The sequence below is a fragment of the Gadus chalcogrammus genome, chromosome 4 (assembly GCF_026213295.1).
Source record: "Gadus chalcogrammus isolate NIFS_2021 chromosome 4, NIFS_Gcha_1.0, whole genome shotgun sequence".
In the NCBI taxonomy this organism is placed as follows: domain Eukaryota; kingdom Metazoa; phylum Chordata; class Actinopteri; order Gadiformes; family Gadidae; genus Gadus; species Gadus chalcogrammus.
This window is the reverse complement of record NC_079415.1, coordinates 6,516,324-6,538,823: the sequence shown is the minus strand read 5'-3', so window position 1 is coordinate 6,538,823 and position 22,500 is coordinate 6,516,324. Positions and strand designations below refer to the sequence as shown.

The 22,500-nt window shown below is 50.2% G+C and overlaps 1 protein-coding gene across 4 annotated transcripts in view; it reads left to right on the top strand.

Annotated features, from left to right (window-relative positions):
* Positions 1-22,500, top strand: part of osbpl8 (oxysterol binding protein-like 8) — a 31,516-nt gene that overhangs the window by 4,998 nt on the left and 4,018 nt on the right. For 2 of the 4 annotated variants that reach the window (XM_056588709.1, XM_056588707.1), the window contains exons 3-18: positions 3,812-3,848; positions 4,257-4,400; positions 15,310-15,386; positions 15,977-16,057; positions 17,095-17,196; positions 17,690-17,893; positions 18,491-18,575; positions 18,774-18,939; positions 19,263-19,485; positions 19,973-20,157; positions 20,502-20,583; positions 20,933-21,031; positions 21,227-21,323; positions 21,551-21,649; positions 21,889-21,986; positions 22,350-22,439. In XM_056588709.1, the coding sequence (XP_056444684.1) occupies positions 3,812-3,848; positions 4,257-4,400; positions 15,310-15,386; positions 15,977-16,057; positions 17,095-17,196; positions 17,690-17,893; positions 18,491-18,575; positions 18,774-18,939; positions 19,263-19,485; positions 19,973-20,157; positions 20,502-20,583; positions 20,933-21,031; positions 21,227-21,323; positions 21,551-21,649; positions 21,889-21,986; positions 22,350-22,439 (1,869 nt within the window). Of the gene's footprint in view, positions 1-3,811; positions 3,849-4,256; positions 4,401-9,960; positions 10,115-15,309; positions 15,387-15,976; positions 16,058-17,094; positions 17,197-17,689; positions 17,894-18,490; positions 18,576-18,773; positions 18,940-19,262; positions 19,486-19,972; positions 20,158-20,501; positions 20,584-20,932; positions 21,032-21,226; positions 21,324-21,550; positions 21,650-21,888; positions 21,987-22,349; positions 22,440-22,500 lie in introns of those variants that run through there. The other 2 variants (XM_056588708.1, XM_056588710.1) reach the window with 2 other exon arrangements.

Genomic DNA, 22,500 nt, shown 5'->3' with positions numbered 1-22,500 from the left:
GGGATCGGCCGATACAGATTTTTTAGGGCCGATACGGATACCGTTTTTTTTCATCCGCCTTTTCCGATGGCCGATACGCAGATTTTCTTGAGCCGATATTTGGAGCCGATAATACCCTGGAAATCCAGAGTTCTCGCGAGAACACATTTTGAATTTGCTCAGCGAGTCACTCTGGGAACGAGCAATATACTCGTGTATATTCTTGGCCTCCTCTGGCCCAGAACATTAATCAATCACATCGATGTATCAATATAGGCGGGCCAAAAGCGTTGCTGATTTACCGACCGGATACGGCAAGAGTCTTATCTATTGGTTAGCTCCACTGCTCTGGATACGTCAGCCCTTGTATACTTCTGGTTGGTCATAGTGTTACCCAATGTGTGTTATCCAGTGATATTTTCAAATGCATGCTTGGTGCCGGCTCTCGAGTTGCCAGACCATACAGCTTTCTAGATGTGGGTCTGGATTTCCAAGCCAAGCCTCCCTCAATTTACATCATAAAAATGACACAATGATGATAACAAATGTTACAATGGCTCAATGAAAAAAAAAAGAACATTTATTGAACTGTCGGTAAATCATGCCAAAAAAATAAAATAAAAAATCGATCGGTCGATCACTATACGAAAGTATGTGCGTAAGTATGAATAAGTGTAACCAGCTGCTTCCAGGGTCAGGGGATAACGAGGGGAATGTAGTCAACCTCCTCAAAGCACCTCCTCACAGCACCATCGCAAGTCTCACAGCATGTTGAGCCCAGCAAGCCTCCCTCTGCTGATCTAGCGAGCGCTAAGCTCTGATCTCCTCAACACCTCCTCCTCTTCCTCCTCCTCCACCTCCTCCTCCACCTCCTCTTTCTCCTCCCTGTGTGTCTCCAGCCTCCGTGGTGCCCTGCTTTCACAGCATGGAATCATCACCCTGGACTGTTTAAATTGACATCTTTATTGACACGTACATTTACATTACAAATAGCACGAAAAAAAACACAAATAATATGCAAAATAAATTCAAAGAAATGGTGAATGCAAGAACATAAATCATAAGGATATGAACATTGAAAAGTTCTCCACTAAGAATGTATACAATAACACGAAAGTGTTCCCAGTATGTTGATGGTTTTGGATAGATTAGAACTGGGAGGCATTAGGGGGACGTTTAACGACATTAAGGAGCTGACCTCTGACCTTCCTCGACGTCTCCTTACCTCTCCTTAACTGCTCATGGTCTTAAGCTGCTGCGGTCAATCCTCTGATCCATCATCCCTGACAACAGCCAGTCACGCACCAGCTTCTGGCCCCGGTCGCTCACCCACCGTCCAATCATACGGATTGTTGTGATGGTTAAGCCACACCCATGAGGTTGACCCTCGCTCGTTTCCATGGCAACACAGTGGCTTGTGCCTAGTGGTCTGGGCAAGCATAGTACTATAGTACTATAGTAATATAGTAGTATAATAATATATATATATATTAGTTCTGTCAAGTGATTCAAATATTTAAACGCGAATAATTGCATTAATGTCAGAGTTAATGACAATTGATCACACATTTCTTTCTATTCGAAAATATCCCTGGATTTCGTGCTGCTAGCCTTTAAGTGAGATCAGAGAGTGTTGAGAAGGACAGTAATAAAATATATTTGGTAAGATGGATATAAGAAGGGAGACCCGCAGTGAATTCAACCCGGTCCACTTGACATCCGGTAGGTGCATGAAAGTGGTAGGCCTACCGTAAAACTTCAATAGCCCAGGCTTTTATTTGTTTCAATCACTGAACTTTCGAGCAAAACTCTTGCTCACAAAGATGGGAAATACTATAACATATATTATTTAAACCAGTATGAATATTCCTACCGTAAGTAGGCCTATACACATTACCAGGCTATCGAATAACACACACACACACACACACACACACACGCACACGCACACGCACACGCACACGCAGACGCACACGCACACGCACACGCACACACACACACACACACACACACACACACACACACACACACACACGGGGGCGGAGTTGTAATCGGGAGAGTCGGGAAAATTCCCGGTGGGGCGTTAACGTTTCGGGGCTGTCGGGCTGATTACTGCAGGATAACAATATTGCGTTTATAAAAGTTCCTTGCAACGCTGTCCGGCAGCCTGAGCTGTTCACCCCCAACCTCTCACTCACTCAACAGCCACAAAACTCACAAACTGTCAACGTCGCAACAAAGTCAATTTTGCCTGGAGCGGAGTAACTGAGCGGCCCCTCCAGAAGTGGTACAGCCCAGGTGGGACTTGAAGTGCGATTGGTCAGAAAGACGTAACAGCTAATGACAACATTGAACTCTCGTGCAGGCTCGAACAGAATGACACACAAACACACACACATTGAGTTTTTCACCCGCTCCGTATCCTTGCTTGCCCCAACAAGTTTGTGCGGCGTGCTTGTGGTTTTGTTTCCGGTGTAGCTAGATCCTGTATGGTGTTGTAGTTTTTTCTAACGTGACTAGTTGTTGCTAGACAGCAGGTGAAAAAACGACAACGTTTGCCAAGCCAAAAGAGCGTTAATCGCGCGATAAGAAAATTAACGCCGTTAAAATTGGTTCGCGTTAACGCCGTTAATAACACGTTCAACTGACAGCACTAATATACATATGTAAAGTATATAGTACGAGGTGATAGTATTAGTATATAGTACTAGGTGATAATCTTAGTATATACTAATAGGTGATAGTATGAGTATATATATATACTACTACATTCATTGTACATAGCATGAATATGGTGAAGTGGTTGATGTCATTGTTACGATGTCAGACTTGGAGAGAGATGAAGCTCATGAATATTCATATTGCACACATTAACTAGTCCTTTATCTGTCCCAGAGGGAGCATCTTCATAACGTGACACTAGACAGTTATATATTTAAGCAATAGATCACGCCAGGCTGTGGTATGTGCTCATTATACCACTGTTAAGGGGCGTTGTCCGGCCCCGGAGCGGAGGGCCGGCGACCCCCTTCACAGCGGTATAATGAGCACATGCCACTGACTGAAGTGATCTATTGCTTTTATACAACGGTTACTGTTATGGCGAAACGAAAGTCGTAGACACACTACATTTAAAAAGAAACCAAGAAAGTCAAAATAGCCGTTTTATCAAAGAATACAAAAAAGTAGTCCCTCCTGGCTGCCGCTATGCATCGACGGTCGCTATGCAACACACTTCAGCGTCCCTCCGAGAGAAGGCTCGGCTAGAGCGGTTCGCCGGCAATTTATCCTATGGAGCAGTTCACTCGCCGTGTGCCTAAGCTTTCGTTAGTCTCTCCATCGCCTTGCTCACTCCCGGAGTAACAACATTTACACCCTCTCCATCATCCAACATATGTTTTACTTTGTAACTGTTTCTACTTCCAGGCGCGGAGTGATATGCAAACTTTCACAAAATTATCGGGCATCATAGCAGTTATGTATACGCTCATTATACAACAGTTGGGAACCAATCAGATCGCTGGATTTAGGTCCCCCGTTGTATAAATATATATATATATATATATATATATATATATATATATAATATATATTACATTTATACTATTACATATCCAGATAGTAATTGATCTACCACAGATCAAATCAGTGCCTCCATGTTGTGTGACACTGAGCCACGAGAGCTCTGCTGTGATTGGACTAATGTTGTGTTCTCTGTCTCCCATGGCGACCCTTCTCCTCCTCCACCCGGACCCCACCCCCCGGACCCCCACCACCCACTCTACACCCTGTCTGTCTGTCCACCTGTCTGTCTGTCCACCTGTCTGTCTAGCCTCATGCAGAGGTCAAGGAGCATCCCTCCTCCTCTGGTAAGACCTTTGACCTTTTAGTTCCCAGTAGTTTGTAGCTGGTAGTTGTAGTTCCCAGTAGTTTGTACCTGGTAGTTGTAGTTCCCAGTAGTTTGTAGCTGGTAGTTGTAGTTCCCAGTAGTTTGTAGCTGCTAGTTGTAGTTCCCAGTAGTTTGCAGCTGCTAGTTGTAGTTCCTAGTAGTTTGTAGCTGGTAGTTGTAGTTCCCAGTAGTTTGTAGCTGGTAGTTGTAGTTCCCAGTAGTTTGTAGCTGCTAGTTGTAGTTCCCAGTAGTTTGTAGCTGGTAGTTGTAGTTCCCAGGCCCTCTGCTAGGCGGCCCCAACCTCTAACTCCAGCCTCCTCTCTCTAACTCCGCCCTCGACCCTCTAACTCCGCCTCCTCTGTCTAACTCCGCCTCCTCTCCCCCCCAGCAGCCGGCGGCGGTGATGAGGGCGTTCTTCTGACCCCGGGCAGGATGAGCCAGCGCCAGGGAAAGGAGGCGGGGCATCAGACCCCCAGCAGAGAGGTCCTGACCACGCCCGCCTCCCTCAGCCCCGGGGTCAGCTACACCCACGGTAGGACCCCCACCCAGCCTTCCCTCTGTCCCAGTGGACCACGCCCGTGTGTTTGATGGTGGGGTTGGGGGGGGGTACTGTTGGATGAAGCGGTGATGACCTCAACCCCCTCCTGGTGTTCATCAACATGAGACACGAGACAAGACCCCCCTGCCTATCCTCAGCCTACCTGTAGGCCTCCTAGAACCAGATGACCTCTGACCCCTAGCTTCTCCTTAATGAAATGGATCTGACTTAAGGTCTATTTGGACGTTATGGTGCTGATTATCTGGGCGTACTGAGTGTGTTGGGGTACTGAGTATGTTGGGGTACTGAGTATGTTGGGGTACTGAGTGTGTCGGGTACTGAGTGTGTTGGGGTACTGAGTGTGTTGGGGTACTGAGTGTGTCGGGTACTGAGTGTGTTGGGATACTGAGTGTGTTGGGGCGCTGAGTGTGTTGGGGTACTGAGTGTGTTGGGGTACTGAGTAGTGCTGGGCGATTAATCGAATTTTGATCGGGATTTGGATTTTTGCGTCAAACGATCACAAAACGAATATAGTCGAGTTTAAACTTTTTTGTTGTGTGTGTTGACCCCTAGCTTCTCCTTAATGAAATGGATCTGACTTAAGGTCTATTTGGACGTTATGGTGCTGATTATCTGGGCGTACTGAGTGTGTTGGGGTACTGAGTATGTTGGGGTACTGAGTATGTTGGGGTACTGAGTGTGTCGGGTACTGAGTGTGTTGGGGTACTGAGTATGTTGGGGTACTGAGTGTGTCAGGTAGGTACTGAGTGTGTTGGGGTGCTGAGTGTGTTGGGGTACTGAGTGTGTTGGGGTACTGAGTGTGTTGGGGTACTGAGTGTGTTGGGATACTGAGTGTGTTGGGGCGCTGAGTGTGTTGGGGTACTGAGTGTGTTGGGGTACTGAGTAGTGCTGGGCGATTAATCGAATTTTGATCGGGATTTGGATTTTTGCGTCAAACGATCACAAAACGAATATAGTCGAGTTTAAACTTTTTTGTTGTGTGTGTTGACCCCTAGCTTCTCCTTAATGAAATGGATCTGACTTAAGGTCTATTTGGACGTTATGGTGCTGATTATCTGGGCGTACTGAGTGTGTTGGGGTACTGAGTATGTTGGGTACTGAGTGTGTTGGGTACTGAGTGTGTCGGGTACTGAGTGTGTCGGGTACTGAGCGTGTTTGGGTAGTGAGTGTGTTGGGGTAGTGAGTATGTTGGGGTACTGAGTGTGTTGGGTACTGAGTGTGTTGGGGTAGTGAGTCAGTGTGTTTGGGTAGTGAGTGTGTTGGGGTAGTGAGTATGTTGGGGTACTACTGAGTGTGTTGGGGTAGTGAGTGTGTTGGGGTACTGAGTGTATTGGCACGTATTTTTCAATTTTTTTTATTGTATGTTGTACGTCTTTGCCCTTAAAAATAGTACTTAAGTTGTATAGCATTTTATTCCAGCTATTTTTGTTGTGTACGGGGAATGGGTTAACCTAACAATTGTTAATTTGCTACTTGTTGTTTGCTACAAAATGGCTAAGGCAGGTTAGTCAGGTGAGTAGGTCAGGTCATCTGAAGACTCCCCCCCCCCCCCCCCCCCCCACCAACGCATCTACAGTATGTTGTGTAAAAGGTGTTGAAACGATGAGACCGTTGTAAACCGTAGTTCATGTTGCGGCCACCAGAGGGAGCGCTTGCTTCCTGATTGGTCTCTAGTGGCGTCAGCATGCTGAACATATGACCTGAACCTGTCTGGTGTGTGTGTACTTGACCTTTCGTCCCCGGGCGGTGGGGGGAGTCTGGTCTGAGGTGCTGCTGTCGCCACGGTAACAGAGTAGTTCCGCCAGACGATGACATCAGGAGGATACCTCGAGTTTTATAACGAGGTATCCTAAAGAGGATTTATAACGAGGTATCGTAACAAGGTTTTATAATTTGGTATTGTAACAAGGTTTTATAACTCGGTATCATAACAAGGTTCTACTTCATGTAGGCTAGGCCGTCTAGGCTATTTTTCTTTTTATCTGGGGTCCAGCAGGAGTACATCGATCGGGCTCCGCTCGCAGCTTCGCCTTAGCCCATAATGCGAAGCCTAGACAGAGTAGCCTACATGAAATAGAAAGATAGTTATGATATTATAACTCTAGATTTGTGATTGTAGGCGTAGCCGTGTAGTTTCCCACCTGCTGTACTCTCAAAATGCTGAAAGAATAGCGTGGAGGATGAGTGGCGGTGTGCGGCGCCTTACACACACGGTGCCGTGGGAAATGTGGGCGGTGCCCACGTTGATTGGTCCAGAGCTGACATTTTCAGTGTGCGTGAGCACGCGCACGGAACAAGCCCATAAGGCGAAGCCTAGACGTCTACGCCTACAACAATATAACTAGATTGATAATATTATAACTATCTTTTTATACCAAGGTACCGTAACAAGGTTTAATAACACAGTATTGTAACAAGGTTTTATAATGAGGTATCATGACAAGGTTTTATAAGGAGGTACACACCAACCGTGCTGCCGAGAAGGCGTCACACGTGTAGGAGTCACCAGGAATCTAATTGGGTTCAGCCTCGCTCTCTCCCTGGGGCGAGCTAGATAGGCAGAGACTGGGGGAGAGAGAGGAGAGCGTAAGTCGGGCGAGTGAGGCAGGCAGAATGGGAGAGAGAGAGAGAGAGAGAGAGAGAGAGAGAGAGAGAGAGAGAGAGAGAGAGAGAGAGAGAGAGAGAGAGAGAGAGAGAGAGAGAGAGAGAGAGAGAGAGAGAGAGAGAGAGAGAGAGAGAGAGAGAGAGAGCAGGTGTGGGCGTACAGATTTAGCCGGTGGGATAATGTCTTGTCGTGCGGGGTTTACCACTGCCGTCCACCAATCCCCTCTCAGTGTCCCTCCTTCCTGCTGCGCTACCACCAATGGCCATCCTCCGTCTGGGGCGAGGGTTCTGTCTGGGGCGGGGCTTGGTGGCGAGAGGGGGCGTGGCTTGGCGGCGAGAGGGGGCATTGCTGGGAGGGTGAGGAGAACGAGGTGGTAGAGAGAGAGAGAGGGGGAGAGATGATGGAGGCGGTGGGGGGGTCTGGACCCCGGCGGAGCTGGGACGGATCATAGACCGGTCCTGGAACCCTAGACCTGACCTAGACCACAGCCCACATCAGACCAGTCCTCAAGCCCTAGACCTTACGTAGACCACAGCCCAGATCAGGCCGGTCCTTGAACCCTAGACCTAACGTAGACCACAGCCCAGATCAGACCCAGTGCTGCTCAAGGTAAGCTACAGCGCTACGGTTAGCTGTGTGTGTAGCTTCTGTGGTAGGAAGAAGTAGGAAGAGCTAGCACCTTTGGTTGTGCGTGCTTATGTGTGTGTGTGTGTGTGTGTGTGTGTGTGTGTGTGTGTGTGTGTGTGTGTGTGTATTTTCTGCCTCTGTGTGTGATTTTCTTTTAAAGAGCTATTGCCTTTGTGTGTGTCTGCTTGTGTGTGTGTTTGTGTGTGTGTGTGTGTGTGTGTGTGTGTGTGTGTGTGTGTGTGTGTGTGTGTGTGTGTGTGTGTGTGTGTGTGTGTGTGTGTGTGTGTGTGTGTGTGTGTGTGTGTGTGTGTGCTGAGGATGGACTGAAACCAACCATCTCCACCAAGTATTAAAGCATAAGAACTTAACCGAGTAGGAAAACAAGCAAGGCTCCAAGCTAAGGAGCACACGGAAGCTACACGCTAGGTAGAATGAGCTAGGCTAGGCTAACGGCTAACTGAGCGCTGAGACCTAGTCCTGGCAGCAGACCGTAGAGGACACTTGTTGGATCTCCAGGAAAGCTCCTTTCTTCTCCGATAATCCCGGGCTTACAGGGTGGTTCTGGCCTCAGGTTACCATGGCGATGCTGTCTGTCGGTCCTCAGCATTACCTCAGGGCAGCAGGTCTTAACGGGCAGGTTAACGAGCTCTGGGATCTACATTATAAAGGCAGGCTAATGGCCTGTGTTGGCTCATTAAAGTTCTGCTGGAGCTACAGCTCATGCTCCTGCCGTTGGCATGTTGCTATGCAACCCTGTGATGAGAGGAGGTGACATCACATGGGGACGCCCAGCTTGGGGTACAGAACCCGGTCAAGGCACACAGCGCTGTTCGCAAGATGGAGGCTTACACCGAGCAGGTGAACCAAAGGCTGGTGGTTTTTGATTTGCGAATAAGGTACCAAACAGTTGAACCACGGGATGGTGGTTTGTGATTGGTCAATGAGGTACCAAACAGTTGAACCACGGGATGGTGGTTTGTGATTGGTCAATGAGGTACCAAACAGTTGAACCCCGGAATAGTGGTTTGTGATCGGTCACTGAGGTACCTTCGGAGGATAACCCGGTTTCATTCCATCCTCGTGTGTGTGTGTTTGTGTGTGGTTGTGTGTGCGTGTGTGTGTGTGTGTGTGAGTGTGTGTCTGTGTGTGAGTGTGTGTCTGTGTTTTCTGTGTGCGTTTGAAGTGGAAAGAAGACAGAGTGAGAGAACGAGAGAGGGGAGAGAACGGAGAGCTAGGTGAAGATGCTGTTGAGAAGGAGACACAGAGATCGATTAGTGAAACATGAGGAAACAGCTGCATTGAGAGAGAGAGAGAGAGAGAGAGAGAGAGATATTGAGACAAGGGGAGAGAGAAGAGAGAGGGGAGAGAGGGGGAGAGAGATATTGAGACAAGGGGAGAGAGAAGAGAGAGAGGGGGAGAGAGGGGGAGAGAGATATTGAGACAAGGGGAGAGGGCGATAGATGGGGAGAAAGGGGGAGAGAGAGGGAGAAGGGGAGAGAGAGAGATATTGAGACAGGGGGAGAGAGAGAGGGGGGGAGAGAGGGAGAAAGACGCAGAGAGAGGGAGAGAGATGCAGAGAGAGAAGGGAAGAGGGGGAAAGAGATGCTGGGAGAGAGAGAGAGAGGGACAGAAAGATGCAGAGAGGGAGAGAGTTGCAGAGAGGAAGTGAGAAGGGGAAAGAGACACAGAGAGGGAGAGACGCAGAGAGGGGGAGAAAGATGTAAAGAGAGTAGCAGAGAGGGAGAAAGGTAGAGTGTCATAGGAAAGAGCAGAGGGGAAGAGGAGAAGTGAAATCAAAGGCATTAGAAGGCGAGTGGGAGGAGCCTGTTGGGTGGGTGGGGCTTAGCATTACTCACTCCCCCGAGGAGAGACGGGGAGAGAGAGAGAGAGAGAGAGAGAGAGAGAGGGAGAGAGAGAGAGAGAGGCAGACGCTAGAAGGCTGTGCTGCAGTCAGGCTGAGCAGCTCTCTTGAGCTGAGCTCTGTGTGGCTGCTGTCTGCGTGTGTGCGCTGTGTCGTTGTTCTGGGAGAGTGTGTGTGTCTGCGTTAGTGTGCGCTCTATTCATTGTTCTCTGTGTGGTGTGTCTGTGTCTGAGGTGTGTGTGTGTGTGTTTGTTTGTGTGTGTGCGTTGTGTTTCTGTGTGTCGGTGTGTGTGTTTGTGTGCCGTGTGTGTATCGTCCGCTGCTGCTCGTGATCTTTTGCTCCAACTCTGCGCTCCGTCGTCAACCCTCAGTCGCTCCTCGCTCCGTCGTCCCGCTGCCCCCGTACCCCCGTCGTGCCCCCCGTCCCCCGGACCCCTGACCCGGGTCCCGGGATGGCGGACAGCGTGCCCCTGGGGCGCCGGCGCTTCTCCACGTGCGGCGGGACCACGGGCGCCCTGCACCCCAGCGGACGCAAACTGATCCGCAACGCGTCCTTCGGAGGATACAACCAGCTGTCACCCCTCTCCCTGCCAGGTGGGTGAGACGGGGCGACGGGAAGGGACGGGGGGGGACGGGGGGGAGACAGGAGAGGGGGATCCTGTGTTCATAGTGAGAGCTGGGACAGCAACAGGCTGGCTCCACTGCGGTCTGGACCGCGTGATGCTGAAGTCTTCGGGTAGAGCGGGGCGGGATGGCGACCGGGAGGTTGCTAGTTCGATCCCCGGATTCTCGTAACGGAGTGTTCAAGGTGTCCACTGAGCAAGGCACCTCACCCTGACTGCTCCCAAAGAGCTGGCTGTCGCCCTTGCACGGTGGACTCCGCCGTGGGTGTGTGAGTGTTTGCAGGAATGGGAGAACGTTAGGCAGTGTTGTAAAGCGCTTTGAGCGGCCACTGGTTAGAAAAGCCCAATTTGTCATGTAGTGTGTAGTGGCTACATGTTGATCTCTGTTCCATAGGCTGGGCCTCTGTTCCTGAGTGGTGTGATGTCTTAGTGGGGTGGTGTTTTATTGGGATGGTGTTTGAGTGGGGTGGTTTTTGAGTGGGGTTGGGTTTGCGTGGGGTGGTGTCTCAGCGGGGTGGTGTTTGAGTGTTCTTTGAGTTGGGTCGTGTTTGAGTGGGGTGGACTTTGGGTAGGGTGGAGTTTGAGTGGGGTGGAGTTTGGGTAGGGTGGAGTTTGAGTAGGGTGGAGTTTGAGTGGGGTGCAGTTTGAGTGGGGTGGAGTTTGGGTGGTGTGGCGTTGAGTGGTCCGCTGCCCGCTAATCTCCCAGATGTCATGTCTATGAGGTGGCTAGACTTCATAAAGTTCATAATGGTTTAGTGCCGGAGAGAGGGGGAGAGGGAAGGTGAGGGGGGGGAGAGGGAGAGAGGGAGAGAGGGAGAGAGGGAGAGAGGGAGAGAGGGAGAGTGGGAGAGGGGTAAAGAATGAGAGTATGTTCCCTCCTTTCTATGTGTCTGTGTGTTTAGTACTTTAAATATTCTATGTTCTGTACATCGAGTATATCTGCACATACATGAAGTACTCTAGTTCCTCATAGCATCTGTTCATTATTGTAATCTTTCATCTCCAAACACCTGGCTCCATGGAGGCTGTGGTGGTGTATCATACGTCGGACTTACGTTTGTCGATTTTTGGTTGACGCTTGTTTTAAGTTTGTCAAGAAACTTAAAACGTCCGTTTGTCGTACGTTCTTCATACGTTTGTGTTATGTTTGTCTTACGTTTGTCATACGTTTTTTCGTACGTTTGTCGTACGTTTTCCTTACGTTTGTCGTATGTGTGTGTTGTGTATCGTACGTTTGTCATTCGTTTTTCATGCGTTTTTGTACGTTTGTGGTGCGTTTGCGCGATGTTGGTGGAGTTGACTCCTTTATGATCATCAGAACTCCAAGCGGACTGGCTCTGTAGGGGCCATCAGGGTTCTGATAGTCCTGGACCCCCTGCAGCCTAAAGATAAAGACCAACAGACTCAGTAGTGATGGAAGGAGAAGAGGATGAAGGCTCCCGGCTCCAGTCTTATCTCTGCTCCTCTGGTGTCCACAAGACCTTTTCTCATCTCTCTCTCTCTCTCTCTCTCTCTCTCTCTCTCTCTCTCTCTCTCTCTCTCTCTCTCTCTGTCTCTCTCTCTCTCTCTCTCTCTCTCTCTCTCTCTCTCTCTCTCTCTCTCTCTCTCTCTCTCTCTCTCTCTCTCTCTCTCTCTCTCTCTCTCTCTCTCTCTCTCTCTCTCTCTCTCTCTGTCTCTCTCTCTCACCTCTCTCTCTCTGTCTCTCTCTCTCACCTCTCTCTCCTCTCTATCTCTAGCTTTACTCACTCTAACCAGTAGTAACCAGTCAGAAACACAATCTCACAGATTTTCTTTCTTATTTTACCAAGATTACCAAGATATTCTATTTACACACACTATGCATACACACACACAGACACGCACAGACAGACACATATACACACACACACACACACACACACACACACACACACACACACACACACACACACACACACACACACACACACACACACACACACACACACACACACACACACACACACACACACACACACACAGTGTGTCAGCTAGCAGCACACTAGCGCCCAGCCGGCCTGCTGTCTGACTCACTTCCTGTTCCTCTTCATTCTCTCCTCTCTCCGCCTGTCGATCCGTCGTTGGCGCTGATGTCGCCGTCCGGTGTAACCATAGCAACCGGTAGTTCCACAAGTGGCTTCCTGCCGCCATGCGGTTGTCATCGCGCCCCCCGCAAAGCAGAGCCCCCCCATCCCGTCCCCCCCGTGGAGAACACCCCCCCCCCCCCCCCCCCCCGTGGAGCAGCCCCCCCTCCCCCCTTCCCAGTATGTGTTATGGTTGAAGGACCCACCAGACGGGTGTGTCAGTCCCTCCTGTCGGACCATTAGCTGGGTCTCAGACCACTAGAAACCCACCTGATGTCTGGTCCACGTAACCAGGCCTGACCTAGAGGTCAGAGTTCAACCCAGTGTTGGGTCCGTGCCTCTCTGGAGAACATCTGCCCTGTGAACACGGCCCTAAATATAATCCTCCCACATTCGCTGAGTCCTGATAATCCTGAACACTTAGCATTGTTGTCTGAGTGCCCACCTCCCAGAGCACTCCCTGTCTGTCCCAGGATGCTAAATAAGGTGTGGCCCGATTAAACCTTGTTACTTTACTCCTCTGCCTGGCTGTGGCTGTGAGAGGTTTTCCTCCTCCGTCACGCCGGGACATTTCCCCCCCACACACACATACCGGTCGCTAGAGAGGGGGAGCTCAGAGCAGGATGAGGAGGAGAGAGGAGGGCTCTCAGCCTGCTGCTCCTCGTCTAGCTGCTGCTCCTCTAGGGCTTCAATGATCCTTCTGTACTTCATCACCCATCCTCTGTCCAAAGCAACTGACAGTGGCAGTTTATATTATTATTAATATAATTAATAATTAACAATTATTTATATTATTATTAACATGGCAACTAGCAGGTAGGGGTCAGGGGTCATCTGGTTCTAGGAGGGCTACAGGCAGGGGTTCTGCTGGTTTAACCCCTGTTCCCAGTGTTGATACTGGTTCTGCTGGTTTAACCCTTGTTCCCAGTGTTGATACTGGTTCTGCTGGTTTAACCCTTGTTCCCAGTGTTGATACTGGTTCTGCTGGTTTAACCCCTGTTCCCAGTGTTGATACTGGTTCTGCTGGTTTAACCCTTGTTCCCAGTGTTGATACTGGTTCTGCTGGTTTAACCTCTGTTCCCAGTGTTGATACTGGTTCTGCTGGTTTAACCTCTGTTCCCAGTGTTGATACTGGTTCTGCTGGTTTAACCCTTGTTCCCAGTGTTGATACTGGTTCTTCTGGTTTAACCCTTGTTCCCAGTGTTGATACTGGTTCTGCTGGTTTAACCTCTGTTCCCAGTGTTGATACTGGTTCTGCTGGTTTAACCCCTGTTCCAAGTGTTGATACTGGTTCTGCTGGTTTAACCCTTGGTCCCAGTGTTGATACTGGTTCTGCTGGTTTAACCTCTGTTCCTAGTGTTGATACTGGTTCTGCTGGTTTAACCCTTGTTCCCAGTGTTGATACTGGTTCTGCTGGTTTAACCCCTGTTCCCAGTGTTGATACTGGTTCTGCTGGTTTAACCCCTGGTCCCAGTGTAGAGATGTGTGTCTCAGTCCAATCAGGGGTTTGTTTGGCAGTGAGTAAGGACTGTTTCCATAGCAGCATCAACATGCTGATGGTTTGAGTTTCTTCTCTCCCAGTATCAGGGGAATCCTGTACTTGATGTTCTTGGTTCGATTCTTCGTGTTGTTTGAAACATTTGTGACACTTTAAAGTGTGTTGTCTGAAGATGTGTTAAATACGTGTTGTCTTCATATTTATTTGGTTTCTAGAGTTGACTTTGTCTTCTTGTCTTGGGGTGTTGTTGTTCAGAGCGTTAATGTTGATGTCTTGATAGTTTGTGTTGCTGTGTTTGTTGTTTACTGTATATTGTTGTGTTGTGTGGACATTGTGTAGGTCTCTACGTCGCCCACAGGGTTCTGAATAATAAATGGGAAACCCCACCTCCCCTCCTCTCCCCCACAATCCTCCCCTCTGGTCCACGGGCTGCTGTTGCCAGGCAACAGAGGTGATGACCAGCCTTCCTGGGATACAGAGTACCCCGTCCTGCTCCCTCTCCTCCTCCTCCCTCTCCTCCTCTTCCTCTCCTCCTCCTCCCCCCAGCCCTCCTCCTACTCCTTCTACTCCTCCTCCTCCTTCTACTCCTCCTCCTTCTACTCCTCCTCCTCCTCCCCCTCCTCTTCCTCCTCCTCCTCCTCCACCTCCTCCTCCTCCTCCTCCTCCTCCCCCCAGCCCCCCTCCTCCTCCTCCTCCTTCTCCTCCTCCTCCATCACCCGGCTCCAAGCTCCCCTCGGTGACCAGGTGGTGATTATCGTATCGTCTTGTTATCAATTTCCTAGTTTAGTGGTTAGGAGCTAGGATACTAGGCATGTGATAAGGAGATCAGTGTTTAGGAGGCTAGGATGCTAGTCTTGTGCTCAAGAGGTTAGTGGTTAGGAGGCTAGGATGCGCTATTAAAGGCTAATGTAAGTCACTGGATGATGAACAGAACCCTCATTCATGACCATACAAATGGTGTTTGCGTCTGCAGCCTCCAGCTGTGTTGACCTCCTGTTGTCATAACTCCTGCTGGGGCTTCCTGTTGACCTTTAGCCTGCTGGGGTCACCTGCTGCTCAGGTTAGCTCAGGTGTGCGGTGCTGCTAACCGCTACATCTTTGTGGTTCTCGTGTTTTGTTCTGGATGCTAACTTTAGCCATTGGCAGTGGAGAAGCTACGTGTAGCGCTTGGTACAGTTGGTTCATATTTCACCCTCTAACATTCACCCTGAGAAAGGACAATAGACTGGAGCTCCCTCTCCCACTGTAGGTCTGCATCTCTCTCTCTCTCTCTCTCTCTCTCTCTCTCTCTCTCTCTCTCTCTCTCTCTCTCTCTCTCTCTCTCTCTCCCTGACTCTCTCTCTCTCTCTCTCTCTCTCTCTCTCTCTCTCTCTCTCTCTCTCTCTCTCTCTCTCTCTCTCTCTCTCTCTCTCTCTCTCTCTCTCTCTCTGATCTGCAGTAGCCATCAATGGGTGCAGTGACACACACTGTGCTGCTCTCTACAGTCCCTGTATATCTGTGGACGTCCTGAGGTGTGTAGGTGTTTGTGTATTGTGTGTCATGTGTATTGTGTGTGTTCTGTTGCAGGGTTTGAGCGGGGAAAAGAGGATCTGCTGCCACTGCCTCTGAAAGACGACTCGTCTCAGTCCATCTCAAAGAGCAAGGTACCAACCCCGTCACGTTACCATGGCAACAGGGCCTGTCACGTTACCGTGGAAACCACCACCATTGCATTACCGTGGTAACAACTCCATGGCATTAACGTGGTAACAACCCCTCTAACGCTACCTTGGTAACAAGCCCATCATATTACCGTGGTAACAAGCCCTTCAAATTACTGTGGGCAGAACCTCCATCACATTACCGTTGTAACAACCCTGTCACATTTCCGTGGTAACAACCCCAACCCATTACCGTGGTGACAAGCCCATCACATTTCCGTAAAAACAAGCCCAGCACATCACCGTGGTATCAAGCGCATCACATTACCGTGGTAACGAGCCCATCACATTACCGTGGTCACACCCCACCTCTTGCTCATGAGTACCAACCAGCACCACATGCTGCCTGTCCAATACAGTGCTCTGCTGCCCCCTGCTGGGACCAACTGGTCTGGTGTTCTGCTGCCACCTGCTGTTGCCACCTGGTCCGGTCCCGCTCCTCCGTTCATAAACACTCCAGCCTCTCTTCCCGGGAGCCGGCGGTGGTAGAGCGAGGTAGAGGGTGACTGTGTTCTCTCTCTCTCTCTCTCCAGTCTGAGACCAAGCTGTACAATGGATCTGATAGGGACGTGTCCACCTCCGGCGGCCGTCTGACCAAGAAGGAGTCCCTCAAGGTGAGGAGCTCAGGAACCCACAAGGACCCTGGGAACTAACCTTTGACGATGGTATTGGTAACCGTAGCAGCTAAGAGGGGACTTGATATTGTTGAAACGAAACTTATCTGACCAATCTGTATTGGTCAGATAAAACATACCGTAACATTTGTTTCAATCACCGCACTCAACCGGCCCATATTTGGGAGTGTCGTCTGTAACGAACAAGCCTTTAATTCCTTTTCCAACCAAACTCTTGCTCAGCAAAGATGGGAAATTCTATCAAATCGATTATTTTAACCAGTATGAATATTACCGTACATAGTCTAAAAGTTACCAGGCTATCGAATAACATATCAATTACCAATCATTCATTTGATCTAGCTCCGAGAGAGAGTGCATCTAGGCCAACCTCATGCATAGAGAGAGAGATACAGAGCGAGATAGAGAGAGAGCCCCGTATCAAAATACTCACTCTCTTTGGATCAACGGAGAAATGTCTTGCTGCTGCTTCTCCAGAGTTTTGTTCAGCAGATTTTGCAACTGACAGCTTGAATTGCAGGTCCTATTTGTTTCTCAGGGGCGCCATGGCATTTGAACGTTCACTTGCTGTTCTGTTACATGTATGTTTCCCCTGTTTTACAAATGTTATTGAATGGTTAAGATTTGTTAATGGTCCACTGATTCCATCCACTGGCGAAAGTTGGTAATGCTCGGAAATACTGATGTCAGATGTTGTCATGCGGCCCTGGCAAGGCACTGGGGGTAGAGGGCAGAACACTCGCGCTACAATCTTCCTCTTGTTCTTGTTTTTCGACGGTTGCCATCCAGCTTATTGGTCCCTTATCGCCGACGTCTAGGAAAGCAGACCAGGCGACTAATTGAGACAGGCGTTTAATTAGTTAAAACGTGTAGCCACACCCGGCAAGTAAAAAGGGTCTCAGCGTTTGATTGGGAATCGACTTTTAATTGAAGTTTTGCGGCAGTTGGATTGATCTCTTCCTCTCAGGTAGTTGAGCCTGTGTGTGACCTCCTGTGTGTGACCTCTGACCTCCCAGGTGCAGAAGAAGAACTACAGAGAGGAGAAGAAGAGAGCGACCAAGGAGCTGCTGAGCACCATCACAGACCCCTCGGTCATCGTCATGGCGGACTGGCTCAAGGTCCGCCGATAACGCCTCAACACACACACACGCACGCACACACACACATTGACACACACACACACACACACACAAACACACAAACCACATCAACACACACAAACACACATACACACACAAGTTCCTCATAAACCACATCAACACATAGACACAAACGCACACAAACAAATATACACATGCACAAACACACACACACACACACACACAAGGTCCTCACAAACAACCTCAACACATAAACACACACACACCCCCACACACACACACACACAAACACACATGGTCCTCAAAAACCACCTCCACACACACAGATACCAAGGTCTCCATGAACCCCCTCTACAAACACACACACACACAAACACACACACATACACACACAACTTAACCCTGAGGGCTCTGTAGGGTTGATGCGGAGTGTGTGTGTGTGTGTGTGTATTCATCATCGTATGTGTGTGTGTGTATTCATTATTGTGTGTGTGTGTGTGTGTGTGTGTAGATCCGGGGCACCCTGAAGTCCTGGACCAAGCTGTGGTGTGTGCTGAAGCCGGGGGTCCTGCTCATCTACAAGACCAACAAGAACGGGCAGTGGGTGGGCACCGTGCTGCTGACCGCCTGCCAGCTCATAGAGAGACCCTCCAAGAAGGACGGCTTCTGCTTCAAGCTCTTCCACCCGCTGGAGCAGTCCATCTGGGCCGTCAAGGTAGGGGGGGATGACCAGTCCATCTGGGCCGTCAAGGTAGGGGGGGGAGGACCAGTCCATCTGGGCCGTCAAGGTAGGGGGGGGAGGACCAGTCCATCTGGGCCGTCAAGGTAGGGGGGGATGACCAGTCCATCTGGGCCGTCAAGGTAGGGGGGGGAGGACCAGTCCATCTGGGTCGTCAAGGTGGGGGTGGAGGGAGGGAAGGGAGGTGGGGGGAGGAGCAGTCCATCTGGGCCGTCAAGGTGGGGGGTGGAGGGAGGGGAGGGAAGGGGAAGGAGCAGTCCATGTGGGCCATCAAGGTGGGGGGGGAGGGAGGGAGGGGGGTGGTTGTTGTTGTTGGAAACAACGCCCAACTCTGGGATCCAGCTTATATTTCATCCATTTAATCTTAATGATGTCTCTTTCTCTCTCTCTCTCTCTCTCTCTCTCTCTCTCTCTCTCTCTCTCTCTCTCTCTCTCTCTTCAAACGGTTTAATTGACATGAGATTTTCAAGATATAAAGTAGTTCAATAAAAAACAACAACGCTGATCTGATTGTAGTCACTCTCCCCCCCTTCCTCCCTACTCCCCCCTCCCTCCCTCCCCCCCTCCCCCCAGGGTCCTAAGGGTGAGGCGGTGGGCTCCATCACTCAGCCGTTACCCAGCAGCCACCTCATCTTCCGCGCCGCGTCGGAGTCTGACGGTCTGTCTCACTCTCGCACTGTTTTCTGTCCGTCTCACTCTCTCACTGTCTCACTGTATATATGATATCAATTCGGTATATATAACCTTTATATATATACATGATATAATTCCGGTATATATAACCTGTATATATGTATAATATAAATACGGTATATCTAACCTGTATATATGTGATGTATCTGTATGTATCTAACAGGGCGGTGTTGGATGGATGCTCTTGAGCTGGCTCTGAAGTGCTCCGGTCTGCTGAAGAGGACGATGGTCCGAGACGGAAAGGAGGAGCTTGCCGCCATGGCAACGGGAGGAGAGACCTCCATCAACTTCTACAGCCTACTGCGGGCTCACAACATGCAGGGCTTCCAGTGAGTGTCTCAAGAAGGACCTCTGACCTATACATGATCCCTACTTGACCCCTATATGACCCCTCTGACCACTACATGACCCCTTTATGACCCCTCTGACCTCTACATGATCCCTCTGACCTCTACATGACCCCACAACCTCTACATGACCCCTACATGACCCCTATATTAACTCTATATGACCCCTACATGACTTCTTCTATATGACCCCTCCATGAGTTTTATATGACCCCTCTCTGAACCCTTTGACCCCCAGAGGTCATGCTTGGACAGTTCTAAACATAACCTGACCCGGCGCAACCCCTGACCCCTGACCCCTGCAGGTTCAGCGACGGGGACCAGTTCAAAGACCCCGACCTCTACTCGGACAAGTCGGACCGGGAGGGCGACCCGGAGCACGAGGAGTCGGACCGGGACCACGACCACGACGACTCGGACCCCGAGGAGACGGACAGTGACACGTCGGAGCGCCAGGACGACCTGGACCCCAACGAGACCCTCAGGGAGACCCCGTACATGGAGCAGTCCCACGAGGAGCTGGGGGAGGTAGGCCACGTCCCCTGTCCCCTGTACCGTTAGACCACGCCCCCTGTGGGGTGAGGCCACGCCCCCTGTGTAGTAAGGCAACGCTCAGAACCGGGGTGGGGAGGCAACGCCCCTGTGCAGTGAGGCCACGCCCCCTGTGTATTGAGGCCACTCCCCCTGTGTAATGAGGCAACAACCATGATTGGGTGTAGTTAGGCCACACCCAGGAATCGGTGTAGTTAGGCCACACCCAGGAGAAGGTCTCAGGTCCACCAGGAAGGGGTCCCTCAGGTGTCCCAGGAGGGGGTCTCAGGTCCACCAGGATGGGGTCTCTCAGGTGTCCCAGGAGGGGGTCTCGGATCTTAGGTCCACTGGGTGGGGATCTCAGGTCTCAGGTCCACCAGGAGGGGGTCTCAGGTCTCAGGTCCACTAGGAGGGGGTCTCAGGTTACCCATGAGGGGTCTCAGGTCCACCAGGAGGGGGTCTCAGGTGTGTGCTGGTGTTGCAGGCGGGCGAGGCGGCGCAGACGGAGACGGTCTCGGAGGAGAACAAGTCCCTGATCTGGACCCTGCTGAAGCAGGTCCGGCCGGGCATGGACCTGTCCAAGGTGGTCCTGCCCACCTTCATCCTGGAGCCGCGCTCCTTCCTGGACAAGCTCTCCGACTACTACTACCACGCCGACTTCCTGTCCCAGTACGTACACACTTCCTGTTCGGGCTGGGGCTGTGCGTCTATCTACAGCTGGTGGAGGAACACTTTTTACAGTTTTACAAACCTTTATTTATTTATTTTGTATATTTGTATTTATTGATTTAGTGATATTATTTACAGATGGATGTAATATCACTGGATCAATAAATAAAAATAAACAAAATAAAGAAAATATATTTGAAAGATTTAATTAATAGACATGCAATTTTATGTGAGGAGAATAAAGGACACCCTTATGTATTGCTGCTGTAAATGCCTTCAATCTGACCTGCGATCATGTGACCTATGATCACGTGACCTGTGACCTTTGACCTGTGTCTCTGCAGGGCGGCGGTGGAGGAGAACGCCTACAACCGCATGAAGCAGGTGGTCAGGTGGTACATCTCCGGCTTCTACAAGAAACCCAAGGTACGAGGTCACGCCTCCCAACCACCCCGTCCCCAGCAGGGTCGGGCGGTCCCAATTGGTCCTGAGTGGGTGGTCCTGCTGAGTGATTGACAGGTCCCGAGTGATTGACAGGTCCTGAGTGGTGGGTCCTGCTGAGTGATTGACAGGTCCTGAGTGATTGACAGGTCCTGAGTGGTGGTCCTGCTGAGTGATTGCCAGGTCCTGAGTGGTGGTCCTGCTGAGTGATTGACAGGTCCTGAGTGATAGACAGGTCCTGAGTGGGTGGTCCTGCTGAGTGATTGACAGGTCCTGAGTGATTGACAGGTCCTGAGTGGGTGGTCCTGCTGAGTGATTATGTCTCCTCCCCCAGGGTCTGAAGAAGCCGTACAACCCGATCATCGGTGAGACGTTTCGCTGCATGTGGCTCCACCAGGAGACCAACAGCAAGACCTTCTACATCGCTGAGCAGGTCAGCTCATCAGACCTAGGACCCTCTAGGACCCTCTAGAACCATCTAGAATAGCTAGAACCAGCACTTCTACACCATCAAAGAAGATTTGAGGACTGCCCTCATCTCACAAATTTTTTTATATCCACCCAACAATATTAACTGTGTGTGTGTGTGTTTGTGTGTGTGTCTGTGTGTTTGCATCTGTGTGTGTAGGTGTCGCACCACCCTCCTGTCTCTGCGTTCTACGTCAGCAACAGGAAGGACGGGTTCTGCATCAGCGGTAGCATCCTGGCCAAGTCAAAGTTCTATGGTGAATATGAACATAACTTAACAATATTTTCATCATCATGTTAACATTATTACTATCTTCATCATCATGTTAACATTATCATCATCTTCATCATAATGTTAACATTATCATCATCTGCATCATAATGTTGTCACTATCAACATCTTCATCATCAGGTTAACATTATCATCTTCATCAACATGTGAACATTATCACCATCGACATCGTTGTTATTATCTGTTGCCTAGGTAACTCCCTGTCGGCCATCTTGGACGGCGAGGCACGGCTGACATTCCTCAATCGCGGGGAGGACTACGTGATGAACATGCCCTACGCCCACTGTAAAGGTCAGAGGTCAAATCACTCGCTCATTTCCTTGATTGGATTTCACTGGTTCAGGATAGTTCTAACTAGTTCTAGCTGGTTTTAATGGGTTGTAATTGCTTTAAACTGTTTCTTACCTGTTTAAACTGGTTCAAACTAGTTGTAACAAGTTGTTTACTAATTGGTTGGCTGGTCTGAACTGGTTTTAACCTGTTCTAACCTGTTCTAACTGCTTCTATCCTGTTCTAACCGGTTCTACCAGGTATCCTGTACGGGACCCTGACCCTGGAGCTGGCAGGCCAGATCAACATCAGCTGTGAGAAGACGGGCTACAGCGCCCAGCTGGAGTTCAAACTCAAGGTCTGACCCTCACAACAGGGGGCCCCGTTCTCACACTTCATGTGCTCATGTCCTCACGCCCTCACCCTCTCATGCCCTCACCCTATCATGTCCTCACCCTCTCATGTCCTCACCCTCTCATGCCCTCACCCTCTCATATCTTCACCCTCTCATGTCCTCAGCCTCTCATGCCCTCACCCTCTCATGTCCTCACCCTCTCATGTCCTCACCCTCTCATGTCCTCACCCTCTCATGTCCTCACCCTCTCATGCCCTCAGCCTCTCATGTCCTCACCCTCTCATGCCCTCACCCTCTCATGTCCTCAGCCTCTCATGTCCTCAGCCTCTCATGTCCTCACCCTCTCATGTCCTCTCCTCTCCCCAGCCCTTCCTGGGCAGCAGCGACAGTGTGAACCAGATCTCAGGGAAGATCCGCCTGGGGAAGGAGGTGCTGGCGACTCTGGAGGGCCACTGGGTGAGTGACGTCACTGGGAGGGGCGGAGCCTGGGGGGTGACATCACAGAGTGGGGCGGAGC